Source organism: Prionailurus viverrinus, chromosome D4, assembly GCF_022837055.1.
Source record: "Prionailurus viverrinus isolate Anna chromosome D4, UM_Priviv_1.0, whole genome shotgun sequence".
NCBI lineage: Eukaryota > Metazoa > Chordata > Mammalia > Carnivora > Felidae > Prionailurus > Prionailurus viverrinus.
This window is the reverse complement of record NC_062573.1, coordinates 74,816,192-74,837,951: the sequence shown is the minus strand read 5'-3', so window position 1 is coordinate 74,837,951 and position 21,760 is coordinate 74,816,192. Positions and strand designations below refer to the sequence as shown.

The 21,760-nt window shown below is 39.7% G+C and overlaps 1 protein-coding gene across 18 annotated transcripts in view; it reads right to left on the bottom strand.

The window, feature by feature from the left end:
• TRPM3 (transient receptor potential cation channel subfamily M member 3) overlaps nucleotides 1-21,760 on the bottom strand; it is an 812,479-nt gene that overhangs the window by 225,787 nt on the left and 564,932 nt on the right. For all 18 annotated transcript variants that reach the window (XM_047830956.1, XM_047830962.1, XM_047830951.1 and 15 more), the window contains exons 4-5: nucleotides 10,413-10,626; nucleotides 6,860-6,984 (exon numbers count right to left, since the gene is read on the bottom strand). In XM_047830956.1, the coding sequence (XP_047686912.1) occupies nucleotides 6,860-6,984; nucleotides 10,413-10,626 (339 nt within the window). The remainder of the gene's footprint in view (nucleotides 1-6,859; nucleotides 6,985-10,412; nucleotides 10,627-21,760) is intronic.

The window sequence follows — 21,760 nt, the reverse complement described above, 5'->3', positions numbered from 1 at the left end:
CCCTTTGCTTACATACTCTTTTCCTTCTTCTTCAGTTACAAGGATGCAGATGGCTCCTCTTCCCTTTAGCTCTGGACCCCATCATCTTGGGGCCGATCAAGGACATATTTCCTCAATTATATTCCCACTACCTTTATTTTCTCCCCTACCATCAACACATAAACAGACTCAGGTCTCTCCCTTCTTGAAGAAAAAAAATCTCACAAATAACGGCTCCCTTCAGCTACTCATATCACTTCTCATCAGAGCTAAACTTTGAAAAGGTTAGTTTCCATTGGCTGTCTCTACTTCTTCCCCTTCCCCCTCTTCGACCCAGTGACTTGAGACCAGCCCCTTCATCGTTCTTCGGAAACAGTTTTGACTGGTGATGCCAGTGACATTTGTTTTGATGAACTGTATGAACATTTCCAAGTCCTCATCCTCCTCAGCCTCTCAACTGTACCTGACATTGCCCTTCACTCTATCCTCCTGGAGCACACTTTTCCCTTGGCTTTCATAACAGCCTCTGGTTTTGCTTCTACCTCTCAGCCCTTCTTTTGGTTTCCCTCTGCCTAACCATTAAATATTGGACACCACCAGGATCCAGGTGTAGGCCCTCCTTTCCTTTACTCTACATACACTCCCTTGGTGATCCCATTCACCACAATGGCTTTAATTTTCATCTATACGCAGGTGCCACTTGAGTCTGAGGGTATAGCCAGATCTTGCTTCTGCGACTCCACCTCATACTGGAGGTTACTGTCCTGCTGGACATTTTCACATAGATATCTCAAAGCAACTTTGAAATCAGCACATCCAAATCCAAGCTCAACATTGTCATCACTGAAACAGCAGTTCCTATGTCAATGAATGTAGCCTAGAATCCGAACATGGTCCATGGTTAGCTAGCGTTAGCTCCTGTATAACTGCAACACACTTGGGTGAGTCTCCTTGTCTCTGAACTTCTCTTCTCGAATCCTCTGAATACATCTTATATAACCTAGTCCTGGAAGTCCAACAAATTCCATGTGAGAACCACTACTGGAAGGTTTTCCTAGCTCACAATTTGAAATCCTGTTTGGTTTGCCTGAGAAATAGGTGACAAATCACTATTAAACCTCAGTTTTGGGGGCCTGAAATATAGAGATGGCATCAAAACAACACTTTCCAATTAAATATAAGAACTGTTAAAGGTTATAAAATCCTGAGAATAAATACATACTTCAGGGGGAAATAGAAGATATCATTGAAAGTCATCATAATCTAATAACCACATAAGATGATGTGTTGGAAATCTTCCCAAATACAATTTTATCCGCAAGTTAAAATGAAAAGTGCTTTTTCTTACAATCATGGTTAGATTTTTCATTTGGCATGTATTTTGTTAATCTAGATTTGAGAAAAGACAAATTACAAATGATTCACAAACTGTTCAATTACCTGAAACAATTCTGGTCAGACTGTTTTCTAAAGTAAGGAAATATAAGGCTAAAATGAGTCATGGAAAAATCATAATTCAATGGAAATTCTTTTCTGACTTTATACTGGGGATATTTTCATTATCTGTTCAGATAGAAATTCTCTAGGGACAAAGAAAATAGTTCTGGTCATTCTTGTAGTTTATTTTTGAGTCCAATTTACAGGCATAAGATAGTTGCCAGTATCTCAACTAATAATAAAAACATCATTAAATATTTTCTTATAGATTACTTGGCATACTATTAGTTAATGCACCTGGGTGGCTCAGTCGGTTGAGCATCCAACTTCAGCTCAGGTCATGATCTCACAGTTCATGAGTTTGAGCCCCACATTGGGCATTGCTGTTGTCAGCACAGAGCCTACCCCAGATCCTCTGTACCCTTCTCTCTGCCCCTCCCCTGCTTGTGCTCTCTAAAAAATAAATGAATATGTATTTAAAAAAAAAAGAGTATGGGCTTTGGAGACAGTAACTCTTACTTAGTTTTCTTACGTAATGATACATACCTCATAAGCCTAAGCTATGCAATCACAGAGAGTTCAAACAGGAGCTCAATAAGTTCTAAGTACTACTATTATGATTATGCTCATACAGATTGTATAAATATAGAGCAAGTATTTTTGGAGTCCACTTTAAGATGATGAAATCAACTCTTACAGAGTTTAAGTCACACGTCAATGCCTCACCTTCACACCAAATATCATATTAGTGGCCGATAAGAAACAAACAAACAAAAATTCAATCTCTAATTTTGAGGAACTTCTACCAAAATTGGGGAAGAGGAGGTCTGTAGGAGGATTATAATCATGGATATGACATTATGGGTGAAGTTAGTCATGGAAGACATCTTGGTGGAGGTGAGCCTTGAGCTTAGTTTGACTCAAGAGTAGATTATGGGTTGTAATAAGAGAATGGGGCAGTAGGAATCATATGGAGAAATGACAGAGTAGTGAAACTTAATAGCTGAACAATATTCACTTTCACATTTAAAGGCAGGGTAAAAAATTATTACTGTCTACAATATTTGTAGCCTTATTGCTCATCAAATTCTATTGTTTTGATCTATTAATTGGAGGTTTGGTTAAATAGAAGATATTTAAACTTGAAGAATCAAGGGTAGTTCATTCCTCAGTTGGGTGGACCATGCACCTCTCAAAAGGGTTACAGAAAGACTTGTTCTCATTCCATTCTTCTTTGCTCCCATATCCAACACATAGAAGCTTTACCATTCACCTCGACCTTAAGTTGCTACATAAGAAAATAGTTTTATATTTAGATGCTTGGTTAAAAAATGCCCTCATTATAGTTACTAAAGTATAATCAAGCTTGGGGGCCTGTATGGAGATGAAACTGTGGTAAAGCTGTGAACTAGGTAAGATTTATCATTATATTTTTTTCTGTAATGTCAATTTTCCTTGTAGCCTGAATTTCATCATGCCCAATCCATCTTCATGGTCTGAGCACCTCCCACATGTGAGGCTCTAAGTTGAGCTGTGAGAATCCGAAGCTAATGCCCTGTATCTTCAAAGTCGAACCTAAAATCTAGCCAAGAGATCAGACGTGAAGTGAGGTAGGTGCTTAAGAATATCTAGAAGCAGACCCAAGGGCAAGTTAATCTTTCTTCTTTATGTTAAGGGCTAGTCTTTGCCTTTATAGTGCCATTCCAAAGGGGTAATCAATGCTAAGATGAATAGTAAGTGCCTTGTCTACAACTTGGATCACTAGAATATCCATAGAACTACTTGAGTGTTCAGCTTCTCAAAGTGCTCATCTGAGGGCCAGCCCCACAGAAATAAAAAGATCTATATTTTCTCTCTGTCTGGAAATAAACCTACTGTAATAAAATTTTCGGCATATGAAGTAGAGCCTTTCTTTTATCCTATTTTTATTTCATATACGTTTCCTAGATTTCCCTTGAAAATTATTTTGTGCCACCTCAACCTTATTCTGAAATCTACACACAGACTAGGCCAAAAATACAAATCATTTTTTTTAAATGAATGCATTTTGATAGAATTCTGAAGTGGTAAAGATTTTTAATAATGTGTTAGTATTTTTCCCTCTGATACCTGGTGTCTGATGCTAAAAGGTTTATTTTCTTGATGTTTATTATATGTAGGTTTGGCTATATAAGATGAAAGGAAAAGGACAGAAGGCAGTAAATTAAGCTAAGCTATGGAAATTCTTATAACTACTTAAGAAGCTTATCGGACAAGACTTCTACTTCAATGATTTTGGGGGGACATTTCACAAGTGACCACTAACTAATACTTTATTCAAATACTTCTTTTTAGGACAACCTGGCACCATATTCCTTTTTAATCATAACATTAGAAGAGTAAACACATATACAAATTTCCCACAAACTGTGTCATAAATCAGGTACACCAAGAGCAGCATTTATGGTCCAAGTAATTTATAATGTGAAAAACAAATTCGATTACTGTTCAAGACCCTGAGAAAGCCTATGCATATTCCAACTCCCCAATTTTGAGGGGGAGGGTGGGAATATACAGAATGATTGAAATTCAATAGACTTTGGTCAAAGATAGTAAGAAACTAAAATTCACTGTTTTTCCTGTGTTCTTTATGATCTGTCAATGTCAGTCCTTTTCTTGATGGTCTCTGCAGGGTTCACCTGGATCTGTGTGAGCCACGGTGTGCCTCTATCAGGCCCCTGTGAGCAGGGAGAATGAATGTGCACATTTTACTGAACATGAGTGACTCCTACTGTCCTCTGGGGTCAAGGCTATTTTTTCACTGGGAAGTCAGACAGTGCAACTCAGCCTCACTAGCTTAGGCATGTGTAAGTTCCTATTGGCGTAACACTGGGAAGAAACATGGGGAGAAAGAAAGTAAGTAAAAAGGAGGAGCACAAGAAGAGGTGAAATCAGAGGAAAAGAACGAGAATTGGAGGAAGATGAATCAGGGGTCATTTCTTCAACCATGCAAGGCAAGTAAATGCAAAGCAAGTACTATCTTTCTGCACTCATATAGAATTTACAAGACACACAAAATGACACAAAAAGGCAGTGGGCAAATGTTTAGGCAACTGAGGTAATTATTTGGTTACTCTATCTTGAATAAAGAAATAAGCAGCTGTTTATTCATAGCTCATCTGAGTAAGAAAGTTCCAAAATGGTTTCCCCCCCCTCCTCAAAAATTGAATAATAGTAACTCAGGTTTACACTAAGACGTCCTGAAGCAATGGACATTTAAAAATGACTTCTGAATCATCACATTTTAAATAATTAATTCACTTGTTAACAAAATGCACTATTAAGTACTTTTGGTACCAGGGGTGCTTCAGCGTATTCGAATTCTCTAAGAAATATATTTGCTCTAGTTCATAAGCAACTTCAAAGCCAGCTTGGAATCTGAGGCAAGGATTAACTCAAGTATATTTCATCAAAGACTAGTTGCAGATACTCTGAAAAAAATTACTAATGCTTGTTTTTCTGGTCAGTTCTGCCTACATATCACTTTGGAAATTGCTGCTTGAGATACTCAAGGCATGTGTGTTGTAAAACAGCCAGTAAGTTTTAGTTAAGAGGATAATACTCTGATAAAACTAGGACCTCATTTCTTACCCTCTGTTTTTAGTAAATTAGTGTTTCTACATGTAATTTGGTAGCATCGATATGGACACCTCTTATCACGTAAAGGTTCTGAAGGATGAAAAGAATGTTTGTCTACTGTATTTCATGACGTTTGATTTTTTTTATTCAAAGTATTTTGCATTGCATTAAAAATTGCATATGTTTGATTTCACTCTTATGTGGAATTTAAGAAACAAAACAGATAAAAATAGAGGAAGGGAAGGAAAAATAAATAAGAAAAAAACAGAGAGGGAAGCAAACCTGAAGAGATTCTTAACTATAGAGAACAAACTGAGGGTTGCTGGAGGGGAGGTGGGTGGGGGAATGGGCTAAATGGGAGATGGGCATTAAGAAGGGCATTTGTTGTGATGAGCACTGGGTGTTACATGTAAGTGATGAATCACTAAATTCTACTCCTGACACCAATATTACACTATGTTAACTAACTTGAATTTAAATAAAAATTTGGAAGAAAAAAATTACACATGTTGTGTTACATTAAATAAGATGCTTTCAGGAGTGCCTGGGTGGCTCAGTTAGTTAAGCGTCCGACTTCAGCTCAGGTCATGATCTCATGGTTTGTGGGTTCAAGCCCTGCATCAGGTTCTGTGCTGACAGCTCAGAGCCTGGAGCCTGCTTCAGATTCTGTGTCTCCCTCTCTCTCTGCCCCTCCCCTGATCACGTTCTGTCTCTATCTCTCAAAAATAAATTAAAATGTTAAAAAAAATGTTAAATAAGATGGTTTCAGTGTATGGCTGCACAATAGAAGAAGCAATTTAAGACCCATCAATTCTCAACCTCTTTGATTTTTTTTGGCTCAGATACTTGGAAAAAAACTACTTAGCACATGTGTTACACTTCATGACAGGCCTTGATTAGGAAGGGAAGACTATATTGATCTGATGTAGAGGTGCAATGACCAATAGTTTATTGTAAAAATTATCAGTGGAAAAAGCAGTGAATAAAGTATGGCAATTAGAGTTTAAGCACAACTCCTATCAGTGGAATTTTGAGAAGAGTTATATAAGAGAAAGTCTGGTAGTTAGTAGGAGAGAAAACCCTCTCAGGGAGTTTGTGGATAATCTGTTTGTGGTAAACAAAACAAAAACAAGACCCTAGAAGAAATGGAAGTAAGATGATGACTCAGAAAAAGTAAGATAAATTCTCTCTGGCAAAACCCTTTGACTGATCAGTCAATGTGTGGCTCTGGACCTGAGAAAAGGAAAGAGAGGTTGGCACCTTGCAGAGTATGGTCAAGGGTTTATGAGTAGTTTCCAAAAGGAAGATCTAGAATGACGCCGTGCACACTCCCTGCACAAGCAGGGAAGCCACAGCTTGAATGGAAAGCATCTTCCTCTGTGGCTTTCCTGAGCTAGTGGAAGGGCACTCAAATAATAAAGAAGCTGGAGACTTGGGGCGAGAGGGTCCCCATTTAATATTGCAGTCAATGAACTCATGCTGCTCTATGTTACCTGGTGTTAATTCATCTTAACTGGACTGTGTCAAGAGAACTAGCAAGATTTGATGGGTGAGGAAAGACCACTGCTTGATTCAAACCAAGAGGATAGTTAGTAAATCTTACTTCAGACCTATTTTGATCATAAGAATTGACATTGGAGTTTACAAAGACATATTTTGGAAAATACATGGTCTTGCAGTAAACTATTCCTAACATGAATTTCATTGTGGGAGGTGGGGGCTAAGAGAGTACTGTAATATGCATATTTTGAATTCTCATTTTATTTTGCTCTTTTGATATCACCTTTAAGAAAAGTCACAGACAGGGGCAGCTTCTAGGACTTACATCTCTTCCAATGAGGTCTTCTTGGTTTTCCACAATTCCCCAGGGGGCGATGCCTATGGTACATATCTTCCCTCGAGACTTAGATGCATGGTCCTTCAGGGCATCCCCAACATGGCGAATAACACCTAAGAGGAAAAAGAGAAGTATTACTCTTTTTTTTTTTAAAGCAATTACTCGCCATTGTTCTAAAGGAAACTGTGATAAGGGTGGTTCACAAGGTTATACAATGAATATAAAGTTTTGACACATTTCTACATGTGTTCAGAAGAGAACATAAATTTATGGCTCTAATGTCAGATACATTTGCAGGACTTGTATGAACTCTAGCAATGCATTTCTTATTCTCCTTTAAATTCTTTTTTTCCTAAGAAAAAAATTAGAAAGCATCCAATGTCAAAAAAAAAAAAAAAGAGGGGTCCCTGGGTGGCTCAGTTGGTTAAGCATCTGACTTAGGCTCACGATGTCATGGCTTGTGGGTTCGAGCCCTGCATTGGGCTCTGTGCTGACAGCTCAGAGCCTGGAGCCTCCTTCAGATTCTGTGTCTCCGTCTCTCTCTGCCCCTCCCCTGCTTGCACTCTGTCTCTCTCTCGAAAATAAACAAACATTAAAAAAATAAAAGAAAAAGAAAGAAAGAAAGAAAAAATTGAATACAATTCTTTAAACTTAGGGAATCTTTCTCTTGTTCTATAAGCATAATGATGTTAGTATGACTAAGAACCAGTGCCATGAGTATATCCTATAAAAAAGCACCATGCTTAATATTATATTAACTCTATACCAGAGTTTGTGTATGAGTTAGGGTCATTCAAATAGAGTAGTTACTTGGCTCCGATTTTGTTAACCTTTATTTCATCTTCCTATTTATCGACATATAAGGTGGAGACCCTACTTACAAAGAAAACCTTGGCATATTACGTGGAAGATTTATGTTGAAAATATATAAATACAGCTTTTTAGCTTCATCAATGAAAGTGTTTTCCTCTCCTGTCATAAATGACCTTCCACATCACTGTGGCCTTCCTCACCGTAGTTAAACTGAAAAAAATCAGTTTACAAGATGGTACGGAACCTCTCTCTTATCTGTTAATAAAGATAAATTGCATTTAAAAAAGATGCAACTTCTAATGTGTTAACCTCCCTCTCAAATAATCATTTTTTTATAGACGATATAAAATATCTTTTCTAAGAAAAGTTATTTCCACTTATCAAAATTCCACCTATTCCTCAAGGAAAAATCCACACCTCATGCCATCTCCTATATGAAAGTTCAATTGGATTTGATTTTTTCCTCCCTTTGAACAGGATTGCAGTTTGCATATCTCAAACAGTGCAGTATGTTACCTAACATATTCTTCTGTGATTCACAATCCCACATGAGGCTGTCTCCTCTAAGGGCAAAACTCCTTGCAGGGAAGGTTGAGGGGGGGGGTGGTCAGTGTCTTACTTCATCTTTGTATGCCTTACGTGCTAGCACAGAGTAAGGGTTCTAATACTGTATGAAACTGTCAAAATGCACCAGGAAATTTAATCATGAGAGAGGACACATTTATGTGAATCACTCCATTCTGAAATATTCAGAAGATCAAACAGAAATACCCTCCTTTAAAAAAAAATCAACTAAAACCATGTAAATAACACTAATCCATGTTGGGATATGCTGGCGTGTTGATAAGAATACAATTTCACTTCGTAGCTTATCTAGGGATCTTCTAAAATAGAGTACAGGTGAAGAAAAACAAATGTAAGGGTCAAGCTGTGAATATCAATATTCATTGTGTTTCCCTATTTACATGCAAAACTCTTTTCAGGGCCCATCCTGGACAAGAAGTTTAACTTCCTATGCCCTCCATCAGCCACAATTCTATTGCCGCTTAGGTAATCTGAGATGCCATCATTAGAACTTCACTTTGGGTATTGGATTGAACACTAGCCTGGAGTGAGGCAGAGATGAATTCTTTGGTTTATTACAGAATTCATGCTGTAACTTCTTTTGATATGGGGTGCATTTCATAAAGGAAGAAAAGTAATAAACAGTGTTCTGAGTTCCCAGAAACAGACGATTGTTAAGAGTTTCTTTGGAACCTTTAGAAACCTTTGAGTGGGTGTGTATATGAGGTGCAGATTATGCCAGGAAAGCAAAACACTGAATAATCACAAGTGAACGATGCCAGCTAAGCTGAATGAAAGCAGGAGCCTAAGGCCTGAACAGCCACCAAAAGCTAATTGCTTTGTGGATACTTGATTACTACAAAACAAACAGCAAAGAGCTGACACAGAGCATTCTAAGATCATGTCAGTTTACAGACTGAGTCAGGATTTCACGTAACAATGAGGAGCGGGGCCATGTGCAGAGTTCACTGCTGAAATGTGCCTACAGGGTTGCAGGCTGAGCCTTCACAAGTTCTAGGTATTGACGAGAATTCTGAGTGCAGGTGTTGGTCACATATCACCCAAGCTGCGAACAAATGAGTAAACAGTATTGAGATGAATTCGCTGGTCCAGGGTTATGTTCAGACTGTTCCACAACTCCACACTGCACAGAGCCTGGAAACAAGTCTGAGTGAACATGCTACACTATAACTTGTGTACTTCCAATGGGCACTTCTGGGGAAGTGTGTCAGGCTGGGGAAATATGTCTGAGCAATTTACAGGCATCCATTCCATTATCGGCTCCACATTAATCATGTGCTGCATGTAAGCGCTTAAAGGTTTGGGAGAATTGATTTGACAGCCTACCTGTATCACAATATAGAGAAACTCATTTGGCAGGTAGAAAAAATTGCTTGGAATTCAGAGTGTGATGTGTCTTCTGTTGGAGTTGATTTAATAAACTATTCAAAAATTTTTGTTTAATGTTTATTTATTTTTGAGAGACAGAGTGTGAGTGAGGGAGGGGCAGAGAGAGAGAGGGAGACACAGACTCCCAAGCAGGCTCCAGGCTCTGAGCTGTCAACACAGAGCCCGTTGCAGGGCTCGAACCCATGAATCGTGAGATCATGACCTGAGCCAAAGACGGAGGCTTAACTGACTGAGCCACCCAGGTGACCCTTAATAAACTATTTTAAATAATAAACACACAATACTCCAGATGTTGCCGTCACAATTTATGTCCTTGATAAAATGGGCATTTTGCAAAATTTAGAGCTATGTGCACCAGACTTAAAATTACTTAAAGATCAGACACAGCTTCCAAATTTAAAGCAAAAGTTATTCTTTGAAAAATTACTGGATACTTAATTGGCAACTTGAGGTACTGAAAATATCCTGTGAAATTCCATTAGTCGTGTTTACAAATTCTGGATAGTCAAGTATTAAATAGCCCAACCTGCTTCCCAGGTGTAAGTAATTCTTCTTGGTTGAAAACTAACTGTATGGTTATGTGTGGGTTAAGGGAGGGCAGAAGAATCTGTGAGAGGAGGGAGAACCAGTGAACGTGGACACATGGGGAAGAGAGATAGCTGTGGGAATGTCAACATCGTTAGCCCTAGGAGAAAATAATCTTAGGTACAACATTCTCATGGCCTTAGGTTGCCTCGGTCTGACTTCCAGTTACCTGTGTTAACCCCTCCAGTGAAAATCCACGCGCCGGTTGTCATGGCCGCTTTGATGAGACCTTTTCCAAAGACTTGCTTGAGTTTTGGCTGGAGTTCAAAGTTCTGTAGGCCCCCGTGCACAGAGATGAGAAGCTTGGGAAGCTCCAGCTGCCATTCCTTGGTCATCAGGTGTAGGAGGAGATCAGGTTTCGTATCGAAGGATACTCGCACGTACTAGAACAAGAGTGGCCACCGATTAGGGACACAGGGCAGGGCTGGCTGCCGGGGCTTATCCTTCCCGATTGCAAGGATAGGTGTAGCACGAGAAGAAAACATCTCCTAAGACAGCTGATTTTTGAAAAGAGGCAAATCATTTTCTTTACCACGAGAGTCTTCGTTAGGTGAAGGCATTTGCCACTTTTAAAGGTGTTCTTGAAATTGTGACTTACTACAGACTGTAAAATTGTTCGATTTTCTAAAATGCACTGTGAGCCCAGCTTTGCCCAGTTATACCAACTGGACGTAGATATAGATGTTTCTGCGACCCTGTCACTTTGAGAGGTTTTGAGAAATTCTGCAGTTCTACATCATGTAATAAGAATTTTTAAATAAGGCAATAGCTGACAATCTTTATTTAATTTACAAAAACTGAATACCAAACATTTCTTTATCTTTTAAAGAAGACAAGTGACAAAAGACGTGCCCATCGTTCTTGTAGAATAATCTTAAAAAATGAAAGTGTGTATCAGATTTCAAGGTGTTAGCAGATGCAACTGGAAATAAGCGATACTAAGTATATATAAAGGAAATGCTATAAATACACACAATGATAAACATCTATATAATCATATACATGCTCATTTAGATCTCAGTTTAATTATATAAGGACTTCCATCTTTAGCTGGAAACAACTGAAATACCGGGCAAATACATTTGAAAGCCTTTTGAAATGCATTGCTGAGCGGGCATTTAAAGAGCAAACATCCAGATTCCTAAAACAGAGTAGAAGCTGGGACCTCAGGAGACAAGGAAGGACCAAAGCAGGCTTTGGACTTGAGGGTTTCTCCTCAACTCTGCAAAACGGCACCTGCTTTCCTGGCATCACGCAGGATGGATGAATCTAATGGGGGACCCCAGGTGAGCTGGGACACTGTTTCAAAGGGCTCCACTCTCAAGTGTAAGGAGGAAAAAAGTAAGAAAGTCTGATGTACAGAAGAAGACAGCAAGGAAGCCTGCCTGCTTCTACCTTGTTTCTGAGTGGATGGCGAAAAAATTCCCCTCTGATTATTTATAAACAAGGGGGGCTCTCAGGACCCCTGGGTGACTCAGTTGGTTAAGTCTTGGACTTCAGCTCAGGTCATGATCTCACAGTTCATGGGTTTGAGCCTCACATCAGGCTCTGTGCTGACAGCTCAGAACCTGGAGCCTGCTTGGGATTCTGTGTCTCCTTCTCTCTCTGTCCCTCCCCCTCTCATTCTCTCTCTCTCTCTCTCTCTCTCTCTGTCTCTCAAAAATAAAATAAACATAAAAAAAAATAAACAAGGGCCCCCCCTTCACACAGACTTTGATCCACAATGACACTATCAGTGTGGTTTGAAAAACACCAGACTGTTTAATTTGAAATGGTTCTGGCTGGGTCAGATCTCACAGTTCATGGGTTTGAGCCTCACATCAGGCTCTGTGCTGACAGCTCAGAACCTGGAGCCTGCTTGGGATTCCGTGTCTCCTTCTCTCTCTGTCCCTCCCCCTCTCCTTCTCTCTCTCTCTCTCTCTCTCTCTCTCTCTCTCTCTGTCTCTCAAAAATAAAATAAACATAAAAAAAAAATAAACAAGGGGCCCCCCTTCACACAGACTTTGATCCACAATGACACTATCAGTGTGGTTTGAAAAACACCAGACTATTTAATTTGAAATGGTTCTGGCTGGGCAGTGGTTCCAGGTAACAGGAAGAAGCAAATGCGGATCGTTTGTGGAGGAATGCATCCTCAATCCAGCGCTCAGATAGTTCCCATTAGAAAATAAGCATGTCATAGTAAAAAATAAATAAATAAATGAAATGTATTGCACAAAGAAATAAAGCAGTATGAGTGAGAACCAAAAGAAATAACAGATAGCAGAGTAAGATCCTCAAAGATATTGAAATATTCAGACAATATAAAATAGCTATCTTTAATATATTAAAAACCTGAATGAGATTATTGAAGGCATCAATGAGGAACAACAGACTATAAGGAAAGACCAACACATTTGAAAAAGAATCAAAAACAACTTCTAAAAATAAAAATGCAATAATTTAAATGAAAAATACAATGGAAAAGTTAGGTTACAGATTAGACACACTAATGATAGATCCAGAGAAATAAGCCAGATGCAGCCTTAAGAGACAAAGGAATTGAAAACAGAAGCAACATTGAAAACCTTGGAGCAGAGCATCTGAATTCTAGATGGAAATAAAAGAGACAGGGAAGAACCAACACTTGAACAATACTGGCTGGGAAATTTTCAGAAATGTTGAAAGATACACATTCTCAGATCGGGGAACGTCAGTGAATCCCAAGCAGAATAAATAAAAACAAACCCCACTCAGCGACACCTCACAGGGAACACCAAAAGAAGGGAGGAAAAATTCAAAAGCCACTAGAAAATAAGACAAACCACCTACAAGGAAACAGTTATTTTAAGGCAGAAGGTCTACTCCTCAACAGCAAAAATGGGTGCCGCAAGCCAGTGCCTTCAAGGTGCCAAGAGAAATTATCTGTCAGTGTAAAATTCTATATTCAGCGAAAATATCTTTCAAAGATGAGAGCAAATTATAGACATTTTCAGACTACCCAAACTGAGCATTTATCTCCGGCAGACTTCACTGAAGGAAGTTTTAAGATATATACAGCAGGGAGAAATTACATGATCCCACATGGACGATCTGGGATACAAGAAAGAATGGCAAACAAAAAAATTAGCAAATACACTGTAAATCTAAAAAAGCATTGCCTGTATAATATAAAATGATGATAATATCTAATGTGTGGTGGGAAGGGAAAGAGCTAACGCAGTGGATATTACAGCATATACGTGAGTTGGGAGCAATCAGCATTAAAGCATTCTAAACTCTGTACGTCCTGTGGGAGAGAAAAGAAAGGTACTGACTAACTTCGGAAATTGTTAAGTATTCACCTTGAAGTAGTAGAACCACGAAAAGAGCAGACGTGCACGCAACACAAACATATGCTTTTAGATGTATAAGTAAAGAAAGTTATACAGGAGATGACAATTTATTGCAAAATTTTTGGATCTAAGAGCCCCCGCTGTTGCAAAAAAAAAAAGTTCAAATTATGTCAATTCTTTTGTTAAAGCCTATTTTAAATATATTTGACTGAAACAAGAGGCAAAGTAGCTGAAAACATGAAAGCAGCTTGACAAAATAAACTGCATCATCCAGAAATACCAAGGAGCTAAAGTTTCCTACGTACCAATACCAGAAATCCAAAGAGGTGTTGGGATCTAATGAGCTGGTTTTATATTGATTTAATCTACGTAGCAAAAACCAATTCCAGAACAGAAAGAGTAAAGGTTGGCAATTTTAGCTAAATACATTATACCAAGAGAATTGTAACTAGAGTTTACAATTGTGAATTGGCATAGTTTACACACAAGCTTTCCTGCAGAGGATAAGAGCTTTCTGAGATCTACCAACAGAAATTTTCAGTAACAACAGGCATGCATTTTGGTGCCACACGAGGAGCTTTGGGGCTGAAGGGTGGTTATTGGAGTGGTAGATGCAAACACAGTGTTTCTTAAACAAAGGCTATGTTATTGTTTCTCTATTATTACATTTATTAGCTCACTGAGTGACTCTATGAAAAATATCTAGATAACAAATGCTATAAGATCAAAGAATAAAGTGCTTTCTGTCCCCATGCACTGAATCTATGCCACTTGAGTAGTTAAAATTTGGCAGCTCGGCTGAATTGAATTTATGTCATTTTGACTAATTCCAGAAAGGGGTGTTTAGTGAAATAAATTAGGACTGGGACTCACAAGGCTTCCCAACTAGACAAACCAAAAATGGTTAGTGTGGGAGATGATAAAAAATTGCTTTTTTAAATTACTGTTCTCTTATTCACCCTCTTACACCTTAAAAAAAAGAGAATAAAAAAAGAACCTCATAAAAGTGACCAAAAAATCTACTGAATGTATTAAAATTCCTTTTGAATTAGCCTAATATTTTTCCCAGTTAAGGAAAGCTTGCTCATGATCACAGAGCTCTTATTACTCTGGTAAATGCTCTAGTAGGGAATGAACGACCTTGAATCAACTTGTCCCCTGCTCTGTCTTACAGATGGGGAAACAGAGGTACTAGGTGTCTTGTCTGTGTAAGGTCACATTGCTGGTAGGCCCTCTTCACATATTTCTCTCTGCTCTCCATTTCTTAACTCTGAGAAAACAAACAAACAAACAAACAAACAAACAAACAAACACCCTAAACCCAAAACCAAGACCCTTGTGTATTTACTACACTGCTGCAACATACATTATTTCACAGACTCCTCCCAGTAATGACGAGGTTGGTATCATCCACATTTCACTGATGGGGAACAGAAAGGATCCATCAGGTTCAACCAATAGTAAGTGGTAATGATAGGGTCCATAGCCCAGGTCTGCTGACGCCAGAGTCCTTGCTCTTGGCCTCAAAGTAAAAGTGCCCTTTCCACCTTCCGTCTCCTTTTGCTTTACCTATAAGGAGTCTCAAAGTTCTAACGATCCGCTTCTGAAATGAATGTTTTCAGCCAGGGCTTTCCCTCTATTCCTTCAGTTGCCACTGTAGGAATACATTCTCCTTACTAGGATGTCAGTTTGGATTATGCCAACAGCCTCCAAACGGCTTCTCTAACCCCACGTCCTCAACAAGACACCGACAGAGATCTTTCTCCAATTCCTTTTTGATCACACTATTTTTCAGTTCAAATTGTTACATTATATATAAACTCTAATTCTGCCTGTCATGATCCCCCACAATTTAGCTTGACCCCACCTAGAGGTGTTCCCCACTTCTCTCTGCATTTGGCTAATGCTGTTCCCTAAATCCTAGAAAACCCAGTTCCTCTCTTTGTCATCTACAGAAATCATTCCCATCTTTCAAAGGCTTTTACTTACTTTTCCTAAGAATGCAAGCTCATGTTGATGCAGTATAACTATCAACCTAACCCAACTGGATTTTTTTTTCTGGTTGTTTCTTGCACGTGTCCGTTTTCTCTGCCCATGTTGCAAGATCTTTGAGGGCAGGCACTGTGTTTGACTTGACTGTGATTTTTGATCTTTCACACTGGCTACGAAGTAGTCAGTCTTAGAAATCAAAGGGAACTTAGCAATATCTTGGCCACCACGGCAATTAGAAATCATCTAGTTCAATTTTTCTGCTTTACAGGGCAAGACAGTAGACCCCTAGAAGATGAGGGACTGAGACCTGAGAGCTAGCTGTCTAATAATCAACCACTCACGTAATCCATTATTTAAGCTACTGCTGCGGTGCAAAACTCTCAGGTGAGCTGTGCTTCTGAAACATTAACATGCACAACTCGCCTGGGGACCTTGTCGGAAATGCAGGTTGGGATTCAGTAGGTTCGAGGTGGGGTTTGATGTTTTTTATTTCTCACTAGCTCCTGGGGGACCATGTAAGAAGCAAGGATTACAACTCCTCCCCAGACCAAAGATTCTAAGTGGTGTCTTGGCTTTGTCATTGGGCCAAAAGGAAGAAAGAACACTCAGTATTTTACATAAAAAATCATAGAGAAGAACGGAGGAAATACTGGAGGAATTATTCAGGTGACAATAAATAGGAAAGTGCAACCATTTTCAGACTACCCAAATTACCTCCAACTACCTGACCCTTGGATAATAAAAGGCAAGAGTCTTTTTCTTTTTTTAAAAAGGAAGAATTTAAATGAATCAATTAATTGCTTTTTGTCATTGTTATTGTTTAGTAACTCAGTAAGTGGTTTGGGGATAAGAGGCTAATTAAAATGAAGGGATACAATGACACTGTACAATTATCTGAAGATGTCAATTTTTAAATTCTACTCTTACACCCATAAAAAGCAAGTTAGTCAGTGAACTCTCCAGGTGCTTGTAATAGAACAGCTAACTCATGTGCCGAATCAGCAGCTTCAAGGTCATAAATGGTTGTTCCCAGAGTAATTAATAAACGGTCAATGTGATTTGAAACGAGGAGCTCTCTTGGTCATCAAGATAAGCAGTTTTGACTGTCCACATGTGAGCTCATTAATTGCTAAGGGATCACCTTACAAATAACAAGAAATCTTCCTGATGGGTATACTAAATCTGGTCACCTGGGCATTACTCTGATGTGGTGAGTGATATGTGCTTCCATTTATAGATTTTCCCATCACGGGCAGTGCCACACTGTAGCATCAGGCACTGGTGCTCTAAGACATTTGGCCAATCTGAGCACCTTCTCTTGTGAAATGCTGGCGCTCCTGACCACCTCACAGGACGCTAGGAGGATTAAATTGTGGAAACTCACCTGGTGTGGGAGAAAAACCAATACATGTAAATTGAATACAGGTTACACTCACCTTTTAAATTACTTGTGCATACCATGGGATCCAAATATCTGTCCTTTAACTCTTTAGTGGATATGTTAAAGTAGCCTTTTGTTTCTCAACTCGGAGTTATCTGGGGAGTGACTGGTGCAGCTGTTTATCTATATCTGTGCATTTCTTTAAAAAAAATTTTTTTAATGTTTATTTGAGACAGAGAGAGACAGAGCATGAATGGGGGAGGGTCAGAGAGAGAGGGAGACACAGAATCTGAAGCAGGCTCCAGGCTCTGAGCTGTCAGCACAGAGCCCGACGCAGGGCTCGAATGACGGACCATGAGGTCCTGACCTGAGCCAAAGTCGGACGCTTAACCGACTGAGCCACCCAGGCGCCCCTATCTATCTATATAAAAGCACCTGCTGAGAGCAAAACTACCACCTCTGCTCTAGGCTGCCTGGCCCATCCTTCTCTCATGAGCCCTTAGGTCCTCACTTTATAATTTCTAGAGATAAGCTGAGCTCAAACCAGTTGCCCATGCCTAGAATAATCGTCTTCTTTTCCCTTCTATCATTAGTGCCCCTGCCTGGCTGATGGGTGATGAGCGGATGACATCCAGGCCAGCACCTCAAGAATGCTCTTCAGTAAATAGAGGCTTGATTTAGTTGAAATTGTACCATTTGATCTGTTCTCAGGTGCTTTGGAGGCCAATGCATCCAGCATGATTTCCATAAAGAACACATATTTTGAAGAGCAAACCACCAACTGGTAAATTAAATTGTGAGAGACGATCATTGAAAACTACGGATTTCTTTTGTTTTTGTTGGAAGGGCACAGGGCTTTGGTAACTGAAGCCTGAGTTTTTGTTCTTGATTCTAAAGGTCTCTTTGGTAAAAGCAGGCGACTTCACGGCAGCTTTTGCTAATGCCACTCTTTCTGCTTCTTCACTAGCAATGTTACGATTCGTTCATCAGAACAGGACTCAACTTTACCATGGCCTCACTCCCCACTCATGTGGGGCTTGTAGACGTGTCACAGACTGGACAGCATCGTTCTCCCTTTATAACACCCAGGGTGGGCAGAGGCTGGGTGTGTGTTGTATGTGTGCATGGGGGGTGGGGTGGGGAGAGAAAAAGTTGTTACTACTCAGAGAAGGCTGGGGCTGTTTACTTAGGATGTAATAATTCTCCTTGTGGTATTCTGGACTTGAGAGTGGGTGGAACAATTTGGCTCTGACAATGAACGAGTGACCTCTTCAGCCCTAAATTTTTATTCACGTAACTTTGCCCAGTTGTCTAAATGAAAATGGAAAAGCTGCAGAATGATAAACCTGACTACACTCCTGGAAACGATAAATGACAAATCCTAATACTGCAAAGCCATCTTTACTTCTGGGAAATTATCGAGTGGTTATTTGTGAGTCGCGCTTGTTCAGAGTAATGGAATTACCACTGCTAACTCTATTTGAACGCTTACTTTTAAAGCTTTTCTTCCCAGGCTGTAGGGGGAAATCTGGCCTAGTTTTCTTTATGTTGAGAAATGTGATAAGCATCATTTTATTTTTTTAATTCTTGTAGCCACATTCTTAAATGAGTACTTTTAATTAAAGCTGTGGCCAAGGAGACCATGTCATATCAGACTGCTAAGATAATTTTGCTGATACTGGCTCTCTAAGTCTCTGGCATGGTTAGTTTTGCAGTGAGAGTTTAATACTGGTGGTGGTTCAATGCATGTACAATTCCCTAGAAAGAAAATACTTGGAAAACAAATGTGTCGTGTCACTGGTTACTGCATTCCTGGTTTGATGACCCACAAAACTTTGGGAATGAAAAGTGCCATTGTAATTTATTCTGTATTGTTTTTGTGTTTTCTCGATGTTAGATACCGGGTGTTTCCAGGTCAATGGTGCTGGCTGATAAGCCAAAGCTAAAGGTTTAGTAATATAAAACTTCACTGAGATAGAAGTAGATCTCAAGGCGGTGGTCTCTGCATTTCCTGCCAGAATTATATAGCATAAAATTTGGTAGAGGCAAGGAGATGGGAATTTTCTAGAGGCAAGATGGGTTTCTCAGAGGAAAGTTGGTTCTTTCCTTCTTTTCCTACAGGTCTGTGTTGGGACCAGTAGTTTGAGTGATAATTTCTAGTTTTAGTCTCAGTTTCAGAAAGGACTTCCCAAGGTACTGCTAATGCAGCGGCCTAAAGATTAAAAGGCGGAAAGTGGAAATCAAGGGAACAATTACCAACCCCCTCAAATATCTTATGATATCTTATGATATGAACGCTTGTGTAAAGCTGTTTAGCTAGCCATAGTCTAGTGATCGGCTCTTTTATTCTGTAAAATAGAATTCATTTAATTTCATATTTGGTATGTGTCAATCAGTGACGATTCCCAGATTAAATTTGCATAATGCAAAGAAAGACATTTTTAAAAAAATCAAATTCAATCCTGAAGTGTTTAAAGAGTATAAGACGGTAGATGCCTCGCTCTTGACAGACTCTTCACTCCCTGGGGTGTCCCCAGCAACCTGGAACCTCCTACCTCCCTCTCACCCTCCCTCCCACTGGCAGTGCTCAGAGAATAAGGCTTTCACACTCAACAGTGAGAGCTTTAAGTGTGACAATGAGGCATAGGAATAATTATCTAAATTATATAAAAACTATAACAAGGGGCTCAACCCGATCTAATAAGCAGAGTAACTAGCAAGGGAAAACCTGAAGATAATTATGCGAATGACTTGAGAGGTTTAAATACAAGTCCTTAATTAGGTGATACTTACCTGCTCCACAAGACGGCTCAGCGTTAATTGGAAGAGATGATTAGTAGCAAATACGATTCCGTATAATCAAGTCCAGCACTGTCATCTTTTCTAAATAACTTACAGCTGTAGCCCCAGATAAAGAAGAGTCTCTGAGAGAGGACCCAGTGTCTGTTTTGGGGCCATCTTCCTACTGCTCCCTAAGTTAGTTTTAAAAAGCTACCTGGCGCTCACGCTAGGAAGACAATGTCTCACCCAGAGCTTTAGTATCTCACTATCTTCTTCCTTGGTCCTCACGTTTTCACTCTTATGAGGTATTTGAACAAACTGCCAGGGATGACATTTGGGGCATGCAATTTGGTAGGACGTGGCTTGGTGCCGAGAAGAAAGGGAGGAAGGATCCTTCACTCACTATCAGCTATGAGTGCCTCCTTCCTGGATCACTATTTCTCTGCAAAAGGAGAGAGATGCTGGATTCATTGCTATTGTACTTTCCCAGGCTCGACGAGCCTGGGAATTGAGGACAGAATACCACAAAGTGCTAGGAAAGACTCAGAAAATGGTTCTACTAACCTAGGATGTAATGTTACAAAGACTTCCTCCTGCTCACAGCTTTTGAGTTTAATTAACCTCATCAAATAAGAGTAATTTTATAATTCTACTACAAAGTTCTCAAGACCCTTATAAAAGAGCTAGAAAAATAATAGTAATTAGCTTCCCTTCGAAACATCTCCTATAGACTACACCAAGCATACACGACAGAGAAGAAATAGAACTCATGGGGAATCCTGAGCAGCCCAGGTTTGAGAATTATCTTTGTCGTTGAATAAAGGAGGAGCTCTCAGAAAACAATTTAATTTCTCTGGGCTTGAGTTGCCTCATCTATAATACAGGTAGAGAGTGAGATTATTTAGCACTTTTTAAGCCTTTTTGAATAGAATAACTTGGCTAGCTTTTCAAATACTTAAGATGCCCAAGTTCTATCCCTGACCAATGAGGGAGACTCTCTGGGCATGATCCGTGGCCATGGACGTTGGTAGTGGCCCACAGGCTACCGTGAGCCTCCAAGCAGAGAACCACTGCATCAATCCCCTCAAGCATCTTTGGTGACCAAAGCTCCTTGACATGCTGCTATACTGCCTATGTGATAACACACGTGCATAATGTTCCTGAGCAGATATGGCTCCCACGTGGCCCAGCACATGTTAATAAAGATTCTCATCTCTCCAACTGAAACTTCTACTAAACGCTGGCAGATTCTGCCTCACACTGTGTCCAGACCACGATGGCATTTTGAAGACCCAAGCACCTCATCTTGGGCTGTCTTGAAGGAAAAAAATTAATGGTCTATCTTTTTTTTCCCAGTAGTAAGGGTCAAAGTTAATCTGCCCTCTATAGAGTTTTTAGAGTTAAAAACCATCTCAACTTTCAAATATTTTGGTCAAGAACAGGGATCAAAGACGTGAAGTTAGTTGACCTGTTTCATTTCAATCGTGGTGAATATTTAACCATGCCCTCCCCATCTGAAGACTGATATTCTTTAACAGACAGTAGTTGCTGACTTTTCCCTTTGTGTGCCAGTTTGTTGCGCGGTGGGGGGAGGGGAGAAGTAAGGAAGGCACAGGTTGGCACAAAACAACCATCCTGCCTGATAAAACAAGACATCTGACCGGCTGTCAGCTCCACCCCTTTGTTTAGACAGGAGACTCAGAATAATCTAAGGGCAAGTATTCCAAGTGGACAAAATGCTCATTGTGTCTGAATAGTGGGGACTCCCACTTGTTAAATATTTGGCTGTTAAAAAAAAAAGGGAAGAAAACTGGCCCTCATTTGGCTGATTAGACTCTTAAAGAAAGGTTTGTCCTCACAGTGACTGCCATGACAGCATCTAGTATAGGTTAGACCCAGTCTCAGTGTTAGCTTCAAGGGTGTGTGACCAGCATTGTCACACCGCTCAGAAAGGCAGTGCTTAGGGTTTAGTGCTCTGCACTTGCTTTCTTGGATTCTTAACAATTTTAGCCTGGAATTTGTGTTTTGTAGGTAAAGTCTGATGGGGCA